Genomic DNA, 24,129 nt, shown 5'->3' on the forward strand with positions numbered 1-24,129 from the left:
ACCTGGCAAAAGTCTCTAGGCTCAATAGTATAGCATAGTAAGTCAAAAATAGCAATTCATAATAAGATGAGAGACTCTGAGATCACTCTGACCTTGAATTCTCTGCTGTCTTTTAACAGGAAGAGGGTGAAATTGGACTGAAACAGCCCCCTCATTTTACGTAGAGCCACCAATGACCCAGGCTGCATTTGAACCACAGCCCTAGAGGCAAAAGGCTTTGTGTCTCATTGCCAATTCACAGCAAGAATATAACTTGAGCCCACACACTAATGCTAGGCAAGGGCTGAGTGTTTCTAATCCTTATTCACACATCTACACCTATTAAAATCACATGTGTGAAGATTTGCAGGACTTGTTCCTTTATTGTAAAGACCAGCCCTTTCAAAACATGTTCTTAAATCAAATGAAAAATTGAATTATCTGCCAAAAAGAGACATAAAGACAACTGCAAGAAGAATATGTGGCTTTCTTTCTCAGACATATTGTGCTGAATGGCGTTGTTTGGCTTAAACTGAAATGTTATGTTTAGAGAAGGCTGAGAAGAATGTTTAGACATAACGGTCTTATAGGCTCATTATCACAGGTACAGCACTATATTCTCCAGTTCACTCTTATTACCAGAAAAGCCACCTCTGCACAGGCTGCCTGGATGGCGTCCCTCCCGCTGGAACACTTGCCCTTCTCCTGGGCTGCATAATGTGCAGAGGGCAGGATTATCTGACTCACTAACCAGCCTTCCTGGCCCACACGGTTCCAGGATGCTGGGAAAAATCTATTTGGATAAGATCTTTCAGATTGTGACTTTCAGTGACCCTGTGACAGAGCAAGATAGAAAGCTACTTCTATTTAAAATGCCAGATAGTTACTTCCAGTGGCTAACAGATTTCCCCTTTCCCGACGGAATTTATAAGCGTGCATTGTATAGTTCTTTTTTGCTTCATGTAAATTGTGGGTGTTAGTTCTGAAAACCTTAAATAATCCTCATGAAAGACCATTACATCCCTCCTGATGCTTGCATCCCCATGCACCAGGCATTTCAGAAGGGAGACTGGTTGCAGTGGCAGAAGACAAGAGACTTCTTTAAAAGGCAAGGTTCTCTGATTTTTTCAGCCAACACCGGCAGCCAGGTAGTGACTGATGGAAGATGCTTGTCCAATGCTTTTGTGAGCTCATGGCCTGTGAGTTATAACCACAACTGGTTGTGTTATCATTTTGAGCTGCGTTCTGCAATCATGCAGAGTAAGTTCCTTTATTTTGTCTTGCACACCATACTGGTTTTTCCATGATGCTGATGGGAAGTTATCACAGGTAAATCACACCTGTCTGGAAGCTGGCAAGTCTAAAATGCAAAATGCCAAAATTTCATCTCCCAAACTCTCTGCACCCATAATTCCAGTCTGACTTTTTTTCCCTTCACAAAATATTCCACTTGTTTTTTGATTTTTATTTTTTCCAGCAGAAGCTCTGATCATTTCAAATATCCTTTAATATCCTTTACGTATCTTCCCCAAGATCTCAGTCACCTCTTTTTAAAATTTTTCTGTAAAGATAACATTTTTTTTTTAATTCCTATAAACACAAGGCTTCTAAAACCCAGTAGCCCATTGGGCATGGATAGATGTTCTGTTTGGGAGGTGTCATGTCAACTTAAGCCAACTTCAAGCCTTCCCTTCCCGATACTCCTACAGGCAGCCTGCTTCTTTGTTAGAGGAAAAGAAAGCAAAAGGTTTAAGTGTAGAATATATCAATAATTTACTAATATAACTTTTTCACATAAATAGTGTATTTTTTTTCGTATGTGGTACAATTATGTCTAAGAGATGGTCTACATGAGTTGAAAGAAGAAATCATGGCCTATGAAGCCAGGGATAGAAGGCAAAGTACACACAGAGCAATGTAAAGAAGTTTTCTACATTATGCAAAGCATGCGGAGCTTGTAATCCTTCATTATTCATTATATTTTCTTTATCTGTTGTTGAAATTAATTTATATAATAGATACTATAGAAAGTAATATAGCCTTCTGTTGCCCTGTGTATATCACACACTGAAAATAAAAGTGCTTTGGCTTTATAAAGAGGTAAAGATATGATGTTCAGTATGAACATGTGATTGAATTATAAAGGAACCCCTTCAAACAATCAAATCCAAGCCCTGTCATCAAGAAAATAATTCTGATACTAAAATGAATAAGGCCAGGAAAACTATTGAATGTCTTCACTCGCCCTAAATGCAAACACCTGTCATTCAGCATCAGTGCCCGACTGGTGTTAGGTATTAAAAAAACAGTGTATTTATTGAATACACCTGTATTTTTTAGAAGAAATCCAGAAAAACTACCCCAAACTCTGTCAGAGCAGAGCCAATCAAGTAGTTTGCTCCTTATGAATCTCTAATGAGCTTTTGGGTGCTGGGCTGCTGTGAGTCTGAATGGGCCTCTCAGTGCAGTGGTGAGCTTTCAGTTGATTTTCTGTTTTTACTGAATACATATTTTCATTTGAAGCCACTGCAAAAATTATGCCATGCTGAAAACAAGCATTCCTGGATCATATAAACAAACAGTATAAATAAAGAAGCCAGGCCTTCAAGTGTGACTTTGTTCTAGAGGAACATTAAATGCAGTGCATCACACACACTCACTCACAGTCACTCTCCCCACCCTCTTTTTAATTTTTACTTTCTTTCTTTTGTAGGTTTTAAAAAAAGGATTACATAGCATAGCTCAATTGGCCATCAAACCAAAAGAAGAAAAAAAAAAAAAGTAACCCAACACTTTACTCAGACGTTGGAAATGCTGCAGACAGAAATTGTTAAGTCCTTAACATTTCAATCCAGAGTTGTATAATTCACATCCAGAGCTGCTACCAAGTCACGGGGGGGTGACTTAATATGTTCCCCAAAGTCCATTATGTTATCCATATCCAGGAAGATATCTGTGCCAGGGCTTTCTTGAATCAAAGCGATGTCCACCATTCTTCAACTGTGAGCCTGCTGAGATTTTTTTTCCAGTTCCTGGCAAATAGATATCTGGCTCTAGTACATGCCAGATTGATGCACTTTGCGACTGATCCCTTAATAATATTCAGGTCTCCTAGCCCCAGAACACAAAAGCTCAGCAACTGCACAGATATCTACCTCCAATATTTTTTTTTTCTGATAAAAGAACTAAAATCCTATTATCTTCCTCCCTTAAAATGCAATAATTATCTCATGCTACCCCCCTCACAAAAAATATTTTATTCCTCTTATATAGGACTAGTAACAAACAGATTTATTTTTAGTTTTACTGAATGTAGGGAAAGATTATGAATGAAGAAGAGAGTGGGGGGAGGGAGGATGTGTGTGAGTTTTACACTTGGGGACTACATTACAACTATGCAATATTTTCTGATACATGTATTCATATTAAGATGCCCTGCATGACTTCAATGTTTTCTACAACATATGCTGCTACTACTCTTAGGTCATGTCTGTGTGTGGAGCCATTTTCCAGCTCTGAATAAAGATTCCAAGGATATAATTGATAAAGAGGCTAACAGTGATCTATTGCAAATAGTGTTTTTCAGAAATCAAGATCTAAAATGAACAGCTCGGTCTGGCTTGATTTCTTACGTTTCTATTGCTTTACACCCGTGAGATTAAATGGGTAGAACTATTGTACAATATTGTGCTGTTGTATAATGCTCTTAGTTGCACTATCATGATATATTAATACATACCCACACTTCAGACTTCAGCAGTTCTTTTCATCTGAACAGATGAGATCTAAACTTTTTTTTTTTTTCCAGTCCTTTTTGATTTATGGACCCCTACAAATTTCCTATGAAAAGTATAGCCCCCTTTAGAATTTCCGTGTGCAGAGATTGCTACATAGTATCTGTGAAACATTTTTTCTTAAATTTTTATTTATATAGGTAGCCAAAAAGCTGCAGGAGTCTCTGGGTCACTGACTGAGAACATTTTCTGAGACTTTCCAAGTTAATTAAACGGCAACCCCCTTCCCCATTAGATCAGCAATACCTTGACTTTAGGAAGGTGCTTGCACAGGGACAGAGAGAATCATTGTCTTCCCAGGAACGCCCTCATAGACAGAAACTTTGCATGGGACACCACATTTCCAGACGAACTTGTTAACCTTCACTCCTCTTGAGATGCAATATATCTGTCAGCGTGAACGGTGGGCGGAGGTGTACAGTGATCAGAAGGGATTCTTGCAAATGAAGCCATTGAGCATGTGTCTACGATGTGGATTCATGGGGAATCCTACATGGTATTTGCGGTGGTAGCAAGACTTTTAAACTGTAATCAAGCTTTTTTTCCTGTTTTTTGGATGATATAAAAATCACTGCATTAAATATGTTGTGGGTTCCTTTCTCTTTCTTTTTTATTTTTTTGTTTGTTTTTCTTTTTAGTATTTGTTTGTGATATATGAAGAAGACTCAAAAATTTTAGTCAAAGCTATTTCTTCCCTGCTTGTTTGCATTGCTAGTATAGGTCTTATCTTTCACAGCAGACTACATTGCCACTGGAAAGTTAAAAACAAAACAAAACAAAACAAAAAAACAACAACAACCAAAAAAAAAACAGGACAGCCCATTAAGTGAAGATCAGAAGTCAATCAAATTGGGAAGCTACTTTTCATGGAACTGTTAAAATAATCTGATTTTGCTTATTTGCTCTTAAAATATAACCTTGTGAAATGTCTGAGATTAAATCATTGTTAAAGTTTCAGCCCTAGTGCCCTTCCATTACAACGTGTGAGAGTTCCCCAGGCACATTCTGAGATAAGTCTGGACTATTTTTGTTAGAATAGTTAGTGCATTCAGAGCAACTTGTTCCAGTGTAGATAAGGCAAGTGGTGCTTTATGATGTACTAGCTAGTCTTGCTGAAGTGTGTGTTACAACATGCTGAGTATCACTTCCTTGTCTACATTGTCTACAGTGACAATTTGGACTAAATTGGGACATTGTAGTCAAACTTTTTTTTTTTTTTTTAAATCTTTTACAGTGTTCAAGTCAAACTGCTACAGACTCCAAGATGGTCTCCAGCACAGGGATTCCCAAACTGTGCTCAGCAGACCTAAGGCTATGTGAGGATGTTTGGCCTGATGAACCAATGTTCATTTCCATTTTTGAGGAATGCAGCTGATGAAAGTAAGATAAAACTAAGAGGAAAAGAAAAGCTAAGGAAGTTTAAAACGCATGCATATTTTTATAACAATTCTTCCATGCATTAGTGGCTGTACCAGCAACAGAGGTATAATGTGATCCGAGTTGAAAAGGAACAGGACTTGATATTGAGTGAGAAAAGAGGTCATGGCATGATCTCTGTGTGGTGGTGTCATCAATAGTACTGAACAGACAGCATGGTGAGCAGTGGGACTTGAGGTGGGACACCTTCCCTGCACGGGCTCTCTGTTGCCTGACACCCATACTGCCCTCTCCGTGTGGACTTCCTCAGCTAAGTGCTAATTTGGACATCTCTTGTAGTCATTAAATTGGAGAACATAAATATTGTTGGTGTCTCAATCTCTTGTTATATTCAGCTGAAGCTGATCTATGGTTACAAATGTTAGAGCGAGATGAGGTGAGCCAGCTTTCTTCAAGAAGCCAAGATAAAAGAGGTGAGACTGTCAGCCAACAAAACTAGGGAAAGTTAAACTTCACTTATCTGATGAAAAGCAAGCACAATAAATCTTTCAGAAAGAAAAACAAAACAATGGTGCTCTGTGTTGTTAAGCATTTTACAGATACTTTTAGATACTTTTAAGAGTTCTGGTCAAAGTTACGCTAGAATATCACATACTCTCTTGAACTAACGTTGATGTCAGTTCCAATGACTGTATCCCAAATGTGACAATCTTGGCCTTGTTTTTACAACCACAGTTCTATCAGAGTAGTTTCTTTATTTAAAAAAAAAAAAAGAAAAGAAAAAGATATGTCTATCCTTTATGGTCTCTACGGTCAAGATTTCAACTAGGCAATGCAAACAGGAGTATACTATAAACTGGCTTAATACACCAGACAATAAATTTAGGGCAAAGAAACAAAGATGCTGTTTCTGTTCTCAGCTGACATTTCTCTCCTCATACAAAGTAACTGCATCAAAAGCAGCGTTCAGCTCTTAGGGATCTAAAACTTCGGTGCCTAGTCTCTGCGAGTCCTTCAGGCGCTCTCCGCAGTCAATGGAACAAGACCAGTGCCACAGCAAGGTGAGTCATCTCACAATGGACATATTTTAGCTGGCTGGGATGAGTCACTGTCTGGAGATGTTTGGGCCTCTTTATTTGCTGGCTCAGATGGCCAGCTGGAAGCCAGGTAAATATTCTCTGACATGTTACTGCTACAGAATTAGACTTTGTCACTGCCTTATCCTGCAATTCGCACGTTATAAACCTATATATAAGTTATTCGCACGTTATACTCTGCCTGCTCGTCAGTGTCCCACCAACGCCAGGGAGGTGAACTTAAAGACAAGAGGACCTGCTTAGTCACGGGCAAGAGAATTGCATGAAAAGGAAGGGCAGCTACTGATAATAAAGGGCAATATGAGGTGATAATGTTTTATAACGTTGTTTGGTTGGAGATGGAGCAAGATGCATTTGAAATAGGAGTGTGGTGCCATTTTTTTCCCAGGGAGGGTAACGAACAACCACTGGTACAAAACTTGCCTACAGTGAAAGGGGATTCTGACTTGAAGTCTTTAAAATGAGGCCAGATGTCTTTCTAAATGAAGTATTGTAGCTCAGCTAGAAATGACAAGCTAGAGGCAGGAACCACTTGTTGAAATTCAATGACCTCTGTAATACAGGACCTCAGAGCTGAAGATCACCATGGTCTTGTAAAAATCCTACTTTTATTTATTTGTATTAAAGTAGTGCTTAGATCCAAATAACATCTGCTCGCAGAAAAAAAAAAAAAAAACAACTACATTTTAGAATTCTTTGTGTTAAAACTGGTGTTGCTATTTTCTGCTAAATATTGTACATATACTTAGTAAAAATAGACAGTCCCTGCCAAAAGAGCTTATTACCTTCATTTTCAAATATAAACATCTAGCTTTGTGCACAGAAAAACCTGGTGGATTTTGTTAACAGATTCATGCACACAGGACCTAATTGGTGCAACAAGATTTCGGGGCATGTCATGTAGCTGAGGCTAAGAAGACAGGTTTCTATGGAAGCTCCCTGGATGTTCTGAGTTGGCTATTGATGGTCATTGACAACAGCACTTATTTGTCCAGACAGGAGCATCTCACAGTTTGATTCTGTGGGCTTTCGGTTATCCTCCCAAAGGGAGCTGTGAGAGTTCATCACTTTTCAGGTCTGAAACCAGGAGGAAGGAAGGAATTCCATATTCTTTCAGGACTGTACACCATTGCCTTACAAACTTTCCTGTAATTGTCCAGTACTGCAGCAGTCAACGTTCAGCCATAAATCATGTTGCTCCTGTAGTGCCACAGAAAAGTATGCAAAATGAGCTGCATGTAGTATTTTAGGTGTGCTCTCAGCTCCTGCCTGGGCACAGGCAAACAAAGAGAATGAGCTGCAGGGCATGTGTATGTTGCTAACAATCTGCACATTTCTCCTGGGCCCTTCTGGGCATGGGCGCCTTGTGTCCAGGCCACCAAAGGTACCTAGAGACTGGTGTTACTATATGGTCTTTGCTCTCTTCTGCCTCACTCTAGCAAAATTACTGTCTGGCTGTTCTGCCTCAGTTCCCTGCTCCTTAAGAAGGAGGCTAAGCTAAGAAGGCTGGCAAAGCGGAGAGGGAGAAGATGGTGCCTCAGGCAGGGAGTGGAAATGCCAACTCTACCACAATGCCTTGAATGCCAGAGTTTGTCTTCCCACAGATGCAGGAGATGTCCTAAGGGTGTTGTAGCCTGAAGAGTTACAGTGGTTCTCCGTACCACCACCACGAGTTGTTGTAAAACGGGTGAACAGAGTGGGTGTGTATAGGCCTGTGCCTCAGGTAACATAGCAGATAAAATTAACTGTGTTTTTGCCTGCTAATGCTGGAGCCACCCTTCTTCTTCACCCCCTTCTAATTGGAGGAAAAAAAAAAAAAGTATCCAATGAATTTTTACATCTACCAAATGAAATCCAAACATGGTGCATTTTCTGTGAAAAGTGCTGACAACAATCTTTGATTTGTCCTTTGTTTTGAAATTCCAACCTCCTTTCAGGGCAGGACAAAACGAAGCTCTGTATGATTAGGGTCACGGAAAGGAGCTAACAGGTCCTGAAGACCAAAATGGTAGAGGAGGAGAGCAACTCCTTGGCTTTACTTTTGCAGAAGCAGAAAGAGAAGGCAAATCAAGAAAGACTGAAGAGCAGAGTGCAAGGAGAAATGCCCCGAGATCTATGGCCTCTTCCCAGTCTAGTAGGTGAAGGATGTTTGGAATTACTGTTGTTACTTTATTCCTCCTACACATGCCTCCCAAAGTGCCTGCAGGTCCATCTCTTTCTGCTTCATGTCTGTAAGGATCTAGTCAAGGACAGGGAGCCCGGACGACATCTCCACTGGCGCTAATTGCAATACTTCAGGCTGCAATAATTTTCCCAGAAAGTACCCATGTGCCTGCCAAATGTGCCTCTCTAGAGGCACTATCTAGAGACACCAGCAGCAGACAGAGCCTCTGATGCAACAAATCTTGGAAGCACCCCTGAGATTTAGGGAGAGCACTTGATGTTCCTGCTATCCTGATTGTTTTGGATAGCTCATTGTCACCTAATTGTACTGTAGGAAGGTCTGTCCATTCCCTCCTGTCTGCTTATTTATGCCCTCAGGCTACGTAAAGACTGCATGTGCCTGAAACAACAGCCAACCACAAAGTCTCCAGTGCCACTCTTTTGGTATGCACTAGCTCAGATTCCTTGTTGCAAGAAAAAAAAACTCCTCTGTTGATAAATGGCAGCATATTTTACAGAGAGAGAGAAAGAGAGGCAGACTGCTCTGCTCCTTCAGCAGGACCCTGTCTGTCTCACTCCTGGGCTGACTTGAAGCTGCTTGATGCAGCTGGGAGGCCTTTGCCAAATGACACGGAGAAAAAGGAAGACATAAGCTTCAGCAGCTGGTGGAAGAAAAGGAAAGGCCAAAACAACCTTTAAAGAAGAATTATTAATCAGAAAATGATTCACTAGGAAATAGTAAAGTATTTACTAGGATACAGTAAATGCATCTATTAGAAATGGCTTGGTCAAGCTGCTAAGATAATTTTAAGGAAATGTTAAGAAGGATTTCCCTGAGAACCCTTTTTACTTATTTGTACTCTAATAGATCAATTATTAGTTAATATGATTAATATGATTGGAAACTTTATGTGGTGGGAGCTTTTCTGCACATGTAGTGGCATAATGCTGGCTCTGTGCAAAATGTTGTTTAACAACTGCTTTCCTGGGGAAAATAAACTGTGCATTCCGGTATTTCTGTATAGGATGAAAATCTGCATTCGTGCCTCCTGTCACTCCCAGGAGGAGTGAACTTCTCGTGGAAGTGCGGCTGCTAGCCCGCAGACCTGGCTGAGGCCTGGGCTGGGCGCTTGACTCTGGCCTCGCAGGAAACACAGCAGCCTTTCACTTCCTGTCCTAAATTAAAACTTCCTGTCTTAGGGAAAATGGCATTCGCTTGGTCAGCCTCCATTCACCCTTACCAAGTGCATTATGACGGTGGTCATAGGCTGCGCTGAAGTATTTGGGATAGAAACACATGGGACACGAAACAGTGGCTGCACTGAGGAACATGGATCCTATCAGGACTGACGGGGAGAAGAACGGAGGCACAGGGCAATGCACGGCCTTGCTTGTGGGACAGCTCGGCTGGGACCTGGCTGGGACTGCAGCTCTGTGGTGGACAGACTTAGGCTCTTCAGGAGAGACAGGAAAGGAAGGAAAGCAAGGGGTTGCCTTCTCCATGAAGGAGTGGTACAAATATATGGGAACAAGGAGACAGGCTGCTTGGGAGCGCATGGGTCAAGGGCAGAGGAGACACCGGTAAGGGTAACGCTGTGGTGGGTTTGATACAGACCATATCCAATCAGCACCAGGAAGTCAATTAATTCTTTAAGCAATCAGAATTATCCAGATGACAGCCCATGATGCCATGTGGAGACTTTAACCGTCCTGGATTCGCCTGGAAGGACAAGACAGTGGGCTGCAACAGGCCCAGAAGATCTCTGGAGGGTGTTGAGGGAAACGTCTTTAACACAAATAGCGTGTGGACAAGGGGAGTGGGTTGGGGTGTCGAAGTCCACTCAACCTTCTCCTCACAAGCAAAGGAGAATTGGACAGGAGTGCGATAATCAGCAGCGATGTTGGCAGTAATAACTACAAAGTAGTGGAAACTGTGGTCCTGGCTGGAGTGAAGACAAGTAGTGGAGCACAAAGCTCGGCCTTCAGGAGATGGGTGCTTTGGCACCCAAATTAAGACATTACAGTCTGAATGGGTGGACAACTCGACACATAAATGACTGTTTGGAGGACCAGGCTCAATGGATAGTGGCTAACAGGTGGAACCCCTGGGTATCAGTGGCTGTTGGAGCACTGCAGGGGCCTGTCCTGGGGCCTATCCTCTTTGACATTTGTATCAGTAACCTGGAGGAGGTCTCATCACGTTTGCAGATGACACCAAATTGGGGGGATCAGCTGACATGCTCTAAGGCAGGGCTGCCATCCAGAGGGACCGAGACAGGCTGGAGGAATGGGTCAACAGTAACCTTATGAAATTCAACAAGAACAAATGCAAAGTCATAACTCCTACTTGTCTCATCTCTGTCTTTGGAGGTTTTTGAAACCTAAAACCCTAAACAAGCAGGTCTGAATTCGGTGCTGACCCTTCTTTGAGCAGGAGGCCAGACTAGAGACAGCATCACATCCCTTCCAACACAAGTGGTTCTGTGCTTTTATGATAGGAACAGACAATCCCATGTTGTTAAACTTGGTTGTTTTAAGAAGTTACTACCCCTGGTGCTGACTATTACCATCCATCAGCCAGAACCCTTACAGCTGGAATGCAGCTGGCGCATGTTCATGTTCCTAGACCATTGCAAAACTAATCCCTTTTACCTCATATTGCAACAGACTACAAATGCATACACAGCTAATTACTGTGTGTCAGTTGAAAGGGCAGTCACTTCTGGCCGAGGGCATGCTCATGGCTTAAATCTTACTGGGTTCATTGCTTACCACCATCTGCTCTCAGACACAGCTCACCTACAAGACCACCCTCATGGAAGCTGCATTAGCGCAAGCACAAATTCTCATCATTTTATCATCTGTATCGTTGTACCTTCTGCAGACTATGTTTAGGGACCAACACCCCAGCACAATCACAGAGCAAAAAGATCGTTGCTCCAGAACACTGACTGCACAAGTAGGTGCCAAAGGCAACAGGAGGAAAAGTACAGGGTACAAGCCAATGGTCTGCAATCCCAGCCAGTGATCTTCGTGCTCCAGCTCCTTAAATGCCATCATTTCTTAGATAGTAGAACTGCACTGCATCTGGCTGGTGGTTGGTGTTTGTCTGTGAGCTTATGCATATACACAAATACACTCTAGCCCTTCCTGTGAAAGAGTATTTTGTAAATGTAATGGACTACTGTTTTGGTTGGCTTGAAAAACAGAGACATATAAATACAAATCTAAGCGTGATTAGTTTAAAAGTGTCTATTTATAAATGAACACGGCTAAACTTGCTGTTTTTGTTTATTTGTTTCTGTTTGGAATATTAGATCCAGTCTGAGGCAATGACCAACCGTATATGTGCACATATATCCATGTTGCACAAATAAATCAAACTAAGGCAGCCTACTTCTTGTAGACTGGCATTAGGGTAAGTATATCTTAAGAAAGTTCTTATTCAGACTTGGCTTCAGGCAATAAAACGTCATAGATGTATAACTCTAGTGAGTGAAATTTCTAGGGAGCAAATTAGGCTAAAAACATCTTCTAGAGACAGCTAGAAAGGAATCAGACACCACCCGAAAATAAGGCAAGTTATGCAGTAAATGTTTCATTTATTGGATTTCTTCCATTACAATTAGGGTTAAAAGACATGTTGTCAATAAAAATGGTATATTTATGGAGGGCTCTGTATTTTTGAAGCCTATTTCTTGTCATTCACTCCTATGGTGCTTGATATCACCTCATGATAAAGTGTGAATAATCCCTGCATGAATGCATATTTCTACCCATTAACCATTTTATTATTAGGCAGAATTATCCATAACAAAAGCAAGAGGTACAGCTGTGTTTTAGGTGCTAAAAGGGAAGTATGTTCCTACTGAGCCATAGCCATGACTTGGGAAACAGAGCATGGATTTAAAGACATTAGTATGTGTTATGAGGTTGAAAACAAACAATGCACAGGGGTTTTCAGCATTTTCCAATGTTTCTCCCTTAAGTGTGGCTAGAAAGCCCACACCTATTGCTCAAATAATGCACCATGACCTGGTCAGTACGTGCAAAATCTAAAGCCACAAAGAAATCTAGCAGTAGTACCACAATGTGGTTGTTTGTCGACATTTTCCCTTTTTATAGCTTTCTTGAATTTTCACGTGTGCATGTTTTGGTCAAAGCAAATGACCACAGAAAGGAGCCATGGTTTCTGTGTTTTCATGCCATCATCTTGCCTGCCTAGAAAAAATTCCCCTCACTGCTAACTCTGGAAGAGCCAGCACTGGTAAAGCACTGGGCAGATGTGTTTGCTTTGCGCTGTTGGAACCTTTTCAATATTGAAATCTTTTTTGACATTCAGAGCAGATTTAATGATCCAAGATTATTTGTAAACATACGGACTCCTTTGAGCTGTAGACTCAAATCCCAGCCTGGTCAACCAAAGTCCTTTTATCTTTCCAAAATAAATAACTTGAATTTTACACATTGCAACCTACATTGAGACCTTTTGGAGAAGACCACGAAAATGGATGATTCACCCCTGAGATGTAAACATTAGCCAGGAGATCCAGCTGGCAGGCAGCAGACCTTGTTTCTCCAATATAGACTTGGGCCTCTGGTGAGATATTAAAGATTCCAAAGCATTTTTCATAAAACAATACATTTCCTTGGCTGCCCCTGGTCAACCTCTTCCCTCTCCGGTTCAGTGCAATGTGAACTGGCAAGCAAACTTCACGTGCTTCTTCGCTCTTGCTGTTCACGAGACTCTGCGGTGTTCTCAGGACCAAAATGTCGTGCCCAAGTGTAGGATGGTGACAACACTGTCAGTAAGTAACCAAAACCCATTGCTCAGCATGCGGTATATTGTACCAAGCTGGGAGAATTACAAAAGCCTGGAGAGAGGCACTTCTACTTCTTCTTCTGTGCTATAGGTCAGCTTGGACAAGAAAGCCAAAGTGTCTTGAAGATGGAGCTTAGAGCACCTGGCTTTGTCTCACCAGCTGTTGATCAAAATCGGGTATCTACACAGTAGATCACGTTTCTTGCAGTGAATTAGCTTGACATCTTTTTTTCTGAATATTGTGTTTCTTTCATTGTTAAAGGCTATAGTTTTATTTATTTATTTTTGAATCTAAGGTACTACCTGAGAACCCTTCACTCAACGGGTGCTGTTGACCTCTTGAGAGCTCTCACTTTCCCCCTGCATGAAACAGAAACTGTTACATAAATAAAAACGGTACAAATAAGATGCATAAGCTATCAGAAATGACTTGTATTACCTTAAATCATGTTGTTTTAGTAATCATTGATAATACTTGGACTTTGAAACCAAGCTGTAGTTTGAAAACAATAACCTAAATGTTTGCAATATGGAGAACATGATGTTGCCATGAAAGCTGCAAAGCAGTTTCCTAGACCTTCCTGGGGCTCCTCGGAGTCCCTTGCTGAGACAAAACCCCAGCTGTGTGAGCACAGGGGGTAATGCCACAGCTGGGCACAGCTCTGGGCCTGCCAGTCGGAGGCCACCAGAGCCAACTTCTATCAACATTTACTCAAGCGAGGAAGATTATTGTGTGAGTAGTGCAGTGGTATCAACACCCTCAGAAATAGCCCGTCGGTAATGCTACACCCAGGTGTAAGGCTCTACAGAATCAGGCCCTACTTCTGCAAGCAGCTTTGGGCAAGGACTGGGCCTGTCCTGAACACCAACTTTTGATGATGCTCAGTAAGTAGTTAGCAGCCACGCTGGGACTGAAGCAAAAGTGTGCTTGTTTAAAAAAAAAAAAATGGAAAAAGAAAACCACAGCAGATTGTAAAAAGATCTTTGAGAAACAAAACAAAACTGTGCAACTGTTTTTGTTCATTTGGATCAAATTATAACACGTGGCCCTGCAAAGTAAATAGGAGTCTGCCACATTTGTATTTCCAATCTCATATTGTTCTGGGATATAAAGGCATTTTAAAAATGAAAAGGAAAACAAAAATGGAGAATATTTGTTAAGGTGTCATTCTGCAAGCCACTAGTTAGGAGAGGCAGTAATCTGGGGCAATGGGAAGTGCGCATGCCCACAGACAGTTATTTAGCAAAATCTCTGAAAGTAAAAAGCAAGTTAGTCAAAGGACCGGTGGAAAAAGAAACTGTTCGATCCATTTGTATGTTGACTTAACAGTAAAGTATTTCATTCTTCATGTTTTTACTTGGTGTCTTGAAATAATCCCTTTTCTGTCTCCATATTCCCACTTAGACATTGTTCACAGACTTATTTATTTATGAAGTCTGAAGGTTAGTCCCTACCTGCTGAGACTAATTAGCCCCGTTCTTTGTGTCCTATGCAATCCTGTCTGATTAAATGTACACATTTGTTTTACTTCTTTTCATGCTTCCTTTCACTCTACTTCTGCTTTACTGATTAATATTAGAGTCGTAAGTTGCAGTGATTTTTTAATTTCTATTTTGTCTGCATCTTTCCCTTTAGTATGCAAATTTCCATGTGAACTTTTTAATGCCTGAGAATCCGCGTTACCCTGTCGATCTCCGTACTATTATTTTTATTATTCTTTTTAGAGAAGACAGTTTAGCCGAAACCCCCCAAACTCTCTAAATATTCCATGACAAATTGGCTTTGTTTTGGAAACCCTGCGTGCTCAGCGGCCCTCGGTACGAGCAGCAGGTTAGATTTGCCGAGGAATGTTTGGATTCTTTAGCACAGCCCGTCCCTCGCTCTCCGGCACCGGCTCCACGAGGCGATTCCCCAATTCCCACCGAAATTACGGTCCTGCTCCCCCCGCTCCGTCCCTCGCCCGCCTCCAACTCGCCAATTGACTCGCCCATTGTTACAATTTGTCCCTGCCAGGAGCTCAATTTGTCTCCCCCTTCCCCTCCGCGCCGGAGCAGATGCCGCCCCCCGCACCCCCGGCCCCGCTCCCCGCCCCGCGCCGCTTTCGCTTCGCTTCGCTTCGCTTTCCCCGGGGTGCTGTTTACGCCACCGCCACCACAACTTTCCGCTTCTGAAGTCCGCGAGTCCTTGATTCTCCGGCCTGCCATGCTAATTAACTTCTTAGCAGTCACATTCCTTTTCCTCCTCCTTTTTTTTTTTCTTTTTTTTCCACCAAAAAAAAAAAAAGAACAGCGCGCCTCGCTGCAATTTGGAAATATCTGATCTTCAGCGAGTGATCTCGCACGTTTTAATCCTGCGTGTTAGAACCGCGATGAACGCAAGGAGCAAGTGCCGCTTTAAAAAAATATATATATATAATAAAAAAGCAGGCTTTTACTATATTATCATGTTTATTAGGATTGGAGTTTCTTAGCTCCAACGAGTGGCAAGAAAAAATAACCTTAACGGTTCTAAACCCCCCCCCCCCACCGCCCTACACCCACACGTGCCCACAGCCGTGCTCCGGGAGCACGGGGACCCGCGGCGATGCTCCGCTTCCTCGCGTCCAGCTCGGAAAAGTTGGTGCCTCCACGGGCAGGGCACCCGCTCGGCTGCTCCCCCCCCCCCCCCCCGCCCAGCTCTGGAGCAGAGTGCAAATTTTTTTTTAATATCAAAAAAAAAATTTTTTTTTGCCCCCCCCCCCCCCCTTGCTTGGTGCCCCGGCCCTCCCGCCGCCTGCCCCAAAGGCTCATTGTTACTTCGCCACTTCCCCCCCCTTCCTCCTCCTCCTCCTCCTCCTCCCCCCCAGCCCTGTTTATTTATGCAGACGTCACCGGGGAGCCCCCGCCCCCTCCTGCATCTCATTAAGTGCCTGGTGTGTTTCTCGCTCCCTGTCAATAATCCCGGATCCCAGACTTCTCCGTTCCTCCGGATTTCGATCCCCCCTTTTTCTAGCTGTCAATCAGCGCCGCCTTTGAACTGAAAAGCTCTCAGTCCAACTTCAACTCACTCAAACCCGAGCGGCACGGGCTCCCCGTATCCGCGGCGGCTGCCCCCCCGTTACAGCTGACTTCTTTGGTTTGTTTGTTGCATTATTATTATCGTTATTATTATTATTTTTTTTTTTTATCCCTCCCTTCCCCCCCCCCCCGACCCCCCTCCCCCCGGCTCCGTGGTTTATTACTGTTAATTTTTCGCGAGTGCGTGCGCGGGTGTGAGTGCGTGTGCGCGCCGTGCACGCCGAGCAGCTCCCTGGAAGAAAGAAAGAGAAAATCCACAAGAAGGAAAGGAAGAAGCCTAAAGTCACTGGTGCAAAAGGAGCGAAGAAGAGACGTTTCCCTCCCCTCCTCCTCCCTCTTTTCCCCTCCCCAGGAGGAAAGAGAAGGGGAGAAGAAGAAGAAAAAAAAAAAAAAACTTTCACCTTGGACTCTTCTTTTTTTTGGTGCAAACTTTCCCCCCCCTCCCCTGGTCTTTTTTTTTTTTTTTTCCCCCTCCTTCCCCCCCTCCCCGTTCCCCCCTCTTTTTTTTTTTTTTTTTTTCTTTTTGTATCACCCCCCTTCCCCTTTTTGCAAAATTGCTGCTGGTGGGGTGAGCCAGGAGGAAAATGCCGCAGCTGAACGGCGGTGGAGGGGACGACCTGGGCGCCAACGATGAACTGATCTCTTTCAAAGACGAAGGGGAGCAGGAGGAGAAGATCTCGGAGAACTCCTCGGCGGAGAGGGATTTAGCTGATGTCAAGTCGTCTCTCGTCAATGAATCAGAAACGAATCAAAACAGCTCCTCGGACTCGGAGGTACGGGGGAAGCCCCCCGCGGGGCCGGGCGGGGGCCGCGCTGCGGGGCCGGGGGCGCCGGGTCCCGCTGCCGGCGGCGCCCAACTTTCCTCCGCGGCACCAACTTGTAACGATGCCTTCTGTTTTGTTCTCTCTTCCCCCGCTCTCCTTCCCCTTCCCACCTTCTCCCCGAACCTTTCCCTTTCATCCTTCCCCCCCCCCCCTTGAAAAAAAAAACAATGCACACCCCAAACTAAAAAAAAAAACCAACAAACCCCATACCCCCCCCCCCCCGTCCCCAATCTCCCCGCTGCCGACCCCGGCCCGCTCCCAGGCGGAGCGGCGGCCCCCGCCTCGCTCGGAAACTTTCAGAGATAAATCCCGAGAAAGTTTGGAGGAAGGTGAGTACGGCGGGCCCGCAGCGCCCCGCTCCCCCCGGCCCGGCCCGGCCCGGCCCGGCGCCGGGCTCCTCTTTTTGGGACACCCGCTAAAAAAAGTTTTTCCTCTCCCCCCCCCCCCCTTCCCCTTTATTTTTTTCCCCCCCCCTTGTCGCCCCCTTCCTTCCCCGCTCGTGTCTCCCCCGCCATGTTAGCTGCGAAGAGGCAAGATGGAGGGTTGTTTAAGGGCCCACCATACCCGGGTTATCCCTTTATCATGATCCCCGACCTCAGCAGCCCGTATCTGCCCAACGGCTCGCTCTCTCCGACGGCCAGAACGGTGAGTTGCCTTTTTCCTTCTCGGTGCTACCCCCCCCCGTACCCCCCCCCCCCCTTCGGTGCCCCCCAGCCCCCCCAGCCCGCTCCGCAAACTTTGCGAACTCGGCGGGAGGGGGTTGTTTACACTTCGCCATGTTTCTTTTTTTTTTTTTTTTAATTTTATTTATTATTCTTTTTTTTTTTTTTACTTTCAGTTTTGCGGGCGCTTTTTGCTGGAGCCCCTCGTCACCTCCCCCTGCTGTGCGAGGTCGGGGGGGGGGGGGGAACAATAATAATAAAATAAAAAAAAAAAAGCAACAAAAAGCAAAGCCCAATCCGGCCTCAAAAGTAAACTACAAATTTAAAAAAAAAAAAGTTGCTTTTTTTTTTTCTTGATGGTGATGCTGATTTCCCCCCCCCCCCGCCGCCCCCTCCCCTCCTCAGGGGGGGACCCCCGAGGGCCGCTCCCCCCGGGCCGGGCTCCCCGCGGGCTCCCCGCCGCCTCCTGCCCTCCTCCGCGGCGGCCGGGCCGGCTCCGGCTCCGGCTCCCCCCTCCCCTTTCCTCCCCCTTAACCCTCTCCTGCCCTCGGCCGGCCTGTGCGGGGAGCGCCCGGCTCCCTTCCCCTTCCCCTTCCCCGCCCGGCCCGGCCCGGGGGGGCTCCGGGGGCCGGGAGCCCGGCGGCGGCCGCGGGGAGCGGCCCGGGGCTGCCCCGGCTCCGGGGAGGGGGGCGCGGGGCTGCGGCCCGGGGGGGAACCGCCTGGGCCAGGAGCCGGCACGGCCCCCCCCCAAAAAAAAAAACCCCCAAAAGAGTCGAGCAGAACTGCCTCCCGCGAGCACGCTGGCAAAAACTGTGCTGCAAGCGTCTTTTCCTCGTTGTTTCCTTTCTTTTTATCCGTGTTGTTTCCTTGGTTTTAATTAGTTTCTAAGCTAGGGCCGCGTGCCTGTGTGTGGGGGGAGCGGAGGGAGAGCCGCTTCCAGCTCCGAGACCCCAGGGTCTTGGTAAACTTTGGGGTGTGCTGCTGGGTTTGTAGTCCCAGCTGTTTTTCCGCTCTCCCCAGCCCGGTGCCATCAGCTGTGTGCTGTGCTCTGACAGCAGGTTCCTCGCGTGGAGCCTCCTCTCTCTGAAGAGTTTTCTTTCCCTTATTTTGTCCTCTCTGGTTTCTTAGCTGAAACTGTTAAATCCAGTGGGACTACAAATCGCTGCTCGCTCCTGTCGGTGGGCTTAGCCTCGCTGTTTTGCTTCTCCTGGGTGCTTCAAACTCCGAAGCGTCCCCACCATCCCCATGTGTGTTTATACACTTTTTTTTTTTTTTTTTGCCTTGTGGTAACACGAGATAGCGATTTACAATAATAGATCTACTGTTCGGGGGATGTTGAAGCCACGCTAATGACTGAGGGCTTGGACAACTCCAGTGTATCAGATCTACAAGTGTTTTAAAGCATTAAAATATTAAACATCGGGTCAGCCTTGTTTCCACTTAGCCAAACGTCAGCAGAGCAGCTCGGTGAATGCGGAGTGACGGAGATGTAAGGGAGATTTTGTGACTTTTTGCCCGAGTTCGGGATGTGGCAGTGCTGCGTTTTGGTAGCCCGCGAGGCTCCTCTGGCAAGGAGGTGATTTCTGGGACGGTAGCACGGGGGTAACTGCAGTTTGCAACTGTAATGATGGGGAGGGGAATGCAGGGGCTGGGTGCATTATATTTTTTTCTTTCGAATCCGGTCACCCCTATGTGTATGGATGATGGTGATAAATTCCAAAATCTCGAAGCACTAGGATCCAGATGGCAAAGCAATCTTTGTCACAAATTACTTTGTTCCAATTTGTGAGCTTTGGCTTCCTTTTTTTTTTTTTCCTCTTCTTTTTGCCTGAAATGCATCCCCCTCTTCCAAGTGTAGGTTAATAGGAAGAACACCTCGGCTTCTTTTTCTAAAAGCATTTTTATATGCAGCTATAGTTTTTGATTTATTTTTTTTCCCTTCTTTTTACTCATTACCTTTATTAGATCCTTTTTCCCCTAGCATGTAAGGACAGGATCCTTCAGCAGTTAGCTTGCCTGGAAATATTCTTCCTCCCCTTGCTCCCCCACAGTTAAAAAGGCCTCCATAGGAATGTCGTGTTTGTGTGAATTAAAGGTACTGTACAAAAGATGACACGTTGGTTTATTGTTGGTATAGCAGGTGGCCTTCTTCTGTTATCAGATGGGTTCTGAAAGGATATTTCCACACTCAATAGGCAATTTTCTTATTTCCACATCCAGGCTCCAGCAACCTTCTCTCATCTTCTTAACCTTATTCTTTCACATTCTCTGTGCTTATTTGTTTGCCGACAACTTAATTGTAGCCTAGAAAAATTAAAGTTATTTATTTAGGCCTGAGAGCAGAATATTATGAAGATTAAGCGGGATAGCAGTTGTCTGTCACACTGTTTTTAGGTGGATTCTGGTTCTGTGCTGTGCCAGTTTTAATTTCCAGACGAACTAGATCGTTCTCTGTCCTGTTTTTTTAAATACGTATTGAAAAGGTAGAGATAATTCTGCATAATTTTGAATTTTATTTTTATTTATGTAGTTTTTTCAGAAGCCATATCTGTCGAGTTTTAGAGCAAGTAAGATAAAGAGGTGATGCAGATATGTAGCAAAACTGCTTTTCCTTTCCTTTTGCTGTTGTTGAAAACCTTAAAGGTTTGTGGGTGTGGTTCTCATGGATTTTTGGGGTTTGGTTTTTATTTGGGGGGTGTAGTGGGATTATTGTGTTTTTTTTGTTGTTGTTGTTTGTTAATGTACCTGTAATTGTCTGTTCAAGAGCAAACTCGGGGACAGCAATTTCTGCATTACTGCCACAAGAATGTATGAAGTATCATGAAATCTGCTTATGATGAATAATATATTATCTCTATAATAATGCTTTACTTGCTGAAAACTCTCGATAAAGCTTAATAGGAATAATTTTATTTTTAGAAGGTAAAGGGTTTTTTTTGTGTGTGTTACTCTTGCTTTTGACGGAATACTGTGGATTGCTTTTAAGGCTAGATGTGTATGTGGAGGGCTGGCCAGCCAGTAATGAAGCAGTGCATCTGAGATGCCAGTTTCATACCCATGCTTGCAGAGGGACTGGGGTAGCTGCCTGGTAGGGGTAATAAAGGAAATTGTTTTCATTTCAGAGTTGGAAATGAAGAAGTAGTGTATTTAATTTTTATCCTAATTTTAGAGCTTGGTTAACGCATTTTGGTGAGCAAATAGATGTGTTGTGACTTGAGAAAACCCTGCTGGCAGATATCTCAGTTTTACTAGTGCTGTTGCATCTTCCTTTCCCCTAAATTGTTGCTTGCTAAGTGAGGCTGTAGGAGTAAGCTTGCGTTTGGTCCTGAAGTTTGGGAGTTTGGAATAGCTGTAGGGGAGAGCAGCCCCCTCGCTCGGATTTGTAGGTTCAGGAAGAAACTTTTTTCTTTAACTGGCTTGAAAAATGGATGTTTTCCTTCATCTGCTGAATGAAACAACATAATCCTTGCTAATACAAAAGCTGTAGACCCAGGAGTGTGAAGGGTTAATGGTGGTCCTGTTTTTTCCTCCCTCCAATTGTTTTGACAACACTTTTCAAAGTGTGACATTCCAAGCCCTTGCAATACAATGTAATATTACTGTAATTACACAGGTCATTACATTTTAAATAGAGAACAATAAAATGCTTATCGCGCTGAAAAAGAACAGGTGTTCTTGCCCTTCTTTGGTATTTATGCTAATTGTTTTTCATCTCCTTCAGAAATATTTATGGCTGGCACGTTAAGATTTTGGTCTCGATGCGACAATATTAATTCTTTACTAATCTTTAGGGTTGAGGTTTAATGTCTGCAGTATGGATTATGGTATTAACATCCACCAACTAGTTTAATAATGTAGGTACAACTTAATATGTCAGCACTTCAGTACTTTATGATACGTAGCTATTCAATGGAGACTGCGTTACTTTTTTTTTTCCTAAAAAAAAATTGAATAGGCATGCTTATAATAAAGTTTCTGGACTTGTGCAAAGACAAGCTATTAAATAAGAACTGATGATCCTGTGGCGTAAATCAAATGGAACCTGCATAAAGAAACTTTCCTCATGCTTAATTAGGTAGATTGCTGAATCACTCTGCTATAGCATTAGCATAGCTGGTATACAATGGCAAACAGACTGGGTCTGTTAACTTATTTTCAGTAAAGAATCTGATTTACTTTTAATTCTCTTCCTTTTATTTTTCTTCTTTTTTTTTTTTTCTTCTCTGATAAGGCTTCAGTCCGGTGCAAACACTGCATTGCTGAGTCAATCAGCTTCTCTTTAGGGGGCTATGAAAATCAGTTAGAGAAAAGTTTCATGTTTCTGGGACCTTGCAAAACAATATAATGCAGCACTGTTACTGGAGCGTACAGGATAATTGCAGGACTGCACTTCATTAAAAATAATATTTGCTTTGGAAATCGAACAATTTTAATAGCTGCACCAGTGGCTGATCTATACTGGAAAAAAAAAATAAAATACAGTAGATGCCTTTCCAGGTTTTTTGAATGCATTCATACATGGACTGATGATGTTGAGTGTTTTTTTGTTTTTTTTTTTCTTCCTCCTTCCTCTTCGTTTTTTGTTCAAGCAAATATGTGCTGATTTGTCAGTTGAAGGCAGGGAGGGGGGATATGTCACAGCTTTCATTGGAGCTTGTAAACCAGAATGTAGGTAAAAAATGTTTTAAATTTGTCAGACTTTAAAGACTGGGCCCCAAAATCAGATTAAAAAAAAAAAAAGTGGTGCAGAGAAAAAGGACAGCTGCAGATTTTTTGTGTGGACGTGTGTTTCTGTACCATGACTAAAAACTCTGAGGACCTTTCCCCAGCTGTCTGGGAGTTATGTGGAAGTTGGATTATTGGCAGTTAAGCATGAGACAACCTGGATTTAGCAAATGCTCTCCTGCACAGGAAGTCGATGACATTATACTGGGGGAAGGGAGCGGATCCTGCTCCAGGCAAGGCTGGGGAGAGAGCCTGCTCCCCCCTCCGGGGCAGCCAAAAAGGAGAGCTTGCAATAGGCAGGGGTAAATGGAAAAGTGGTGGCTTTTGTTTTTTTTTTTTTTTTCCCCTTTTTCCTCTTTTCCAGGGGTTTGGGTGAAATCAGATCCCTGCTCCCACACCGGAGCTGCTGTGGGAACTTGTGCTTGGGGCGCTTGGGAGGTTTGGGGAGAAGTTTCAAGCCCTGCTCCCCCGCACCTCCTCTGGCTGCCGCCTCGCAAATATGTACCTAAGCCTTCAACTTTGACTTCTAATTGGGCGCATTTGTGAAGGAAATGGTTAATTTTACAACCAAAGGCAAACTTGCACCTCGACAGGTCTGCTGAAAGAAATGTGCCACAGTCGTTTGCTGGCAAGCACCGCAGGGTCATAAATCCACGGGGTTTATTTACAGCCTATAACACTTATGAATGTTAAGATATTTGACGCCACGCTGGCCTTATAATATCCAAGGTCCACAGACACTGGCAGTGGGTCAAATTTCTTTCACTAATTATAAGCAATGAGAGATGGAGTGTGGTGCTGGGGTGGGGGGTGGGGGGAGATGGAAATCCTGTCTCTCCCCACCCAAAAGCGCAGAATTATTTGTGCTCCTCCTCCCAAGTGCTGGTTTATGTTTGTGCTTTTTACGTGGGCTCCGAAGTTTATAATTAACGCTTGCGGTGCCGGAGGGGCTGGCTCAGGCTGGAGAAGTGAGCGCAGCCCCGCGTCCCTTGCCGAGGTCTTAGCAGAATTATGCTTGTGTCGGTGTCTAGGAAATACTGCAAACGTTTAAAGAAGGGTGACACCTGGAAGTGTCCTGTGATTTTCTCACATCCCACTGAGCCATGCAGGGTTGGGGGGGGGCGGGATCTGTCAGGTTTAACACGAAAGGTGGATGCTCGGGAATGCAGGCAGTAGGCTCGTGGCTTGGTGGGTAGAGCGATGATTTTGTTCGTGCGTGTGTAAAAGGGGGCTCTTGCGCAGCCCACGAGACGGGAGGGCACGCAGGGATGGATTAACACGCTGGGCAGGGGGGCAGCCCTGGGGAGAAGCCCGGTGCCCTGCTGGAGGGCAGCGCCTGGGGCGTGCGGGGTCTGCGAGGGGGCGCCGGGGGGGGGGGGGGGAGCAGCGAAGCCAGAGGCCGCCGGGGAGTGCTCGGAGGACAAAGGAAGAAGATGGGAGGGAGCGCCAGGAGAAATCCCAGAAACTTGGGGCGGAGGGAGCAGCGTTTTTCGGGCGGTTGGAGGGGAGGCGAAGCTTGGGGCCTGGGGGCTGGCTCCTCGGGCGTGAGGGAAGCGAGGGGCCCAGGGAGCGAGGCAGCGCGCTCCCCGCTGAACGTGCTTCCCTCGAGTGGACGGCTGGGGCTGACGT

The 24,129-nt window shown here is 44.4% G+C and overlaps 1 protein-coding gene across 29 annotated transcripts in view; it reads left to right on the top strand.

Moving 5' to 3' along the window:
* The first annotated feature begins 16,092 nt into the window (after window positions 1-16,092).
* The window catches only part of TCF7L2 (transcription factor 7 like 2), a 177,599-nt gene continuing 169,562 nt past the window's right edge, over window positions 16,093-24,129 (top strand). For 13 of the 29 annotated variants that reach the window (XM_083844212.1, XM_083844207.1, XM_083844192.1 and 10 more), the window contains exons 1-3: window positions 16,095-17,062; window positions 17,376-17,442; window positions 17,634-17,758. In XM_083844212.1, coding sequence (XP_083700338.1) covers window positions 16,874-17,062; window positions 17,376-17,442; window positions 17,634-17,758 — 381 coding nt within the window. In that variant the 5' untranslated portion in view covers window positions 16,095-16,873. Of the gene's footprint in view, window positions 17,063-17,375; window positions 17,443-17,633; window positions 17,759-24,129 lie in introns of all 29 variants that reach the window. The other 16 variants (XR_014586759.1, XM_083844183.1, XM_083844208.1 and 13 more) reach the window with 5 other exon arrangements.

Source organism: Anser anser (genome assembly GCF_964211835.1).
Source record: "Anser anser genome assembly, chromosome: 7".
Taxonomy (NCBI): domain Eukaryota; kingdom Metazoa; phylum Chordata; class Aves; order Anseriformes; family Anatidae; genus Anser; species Anser anser.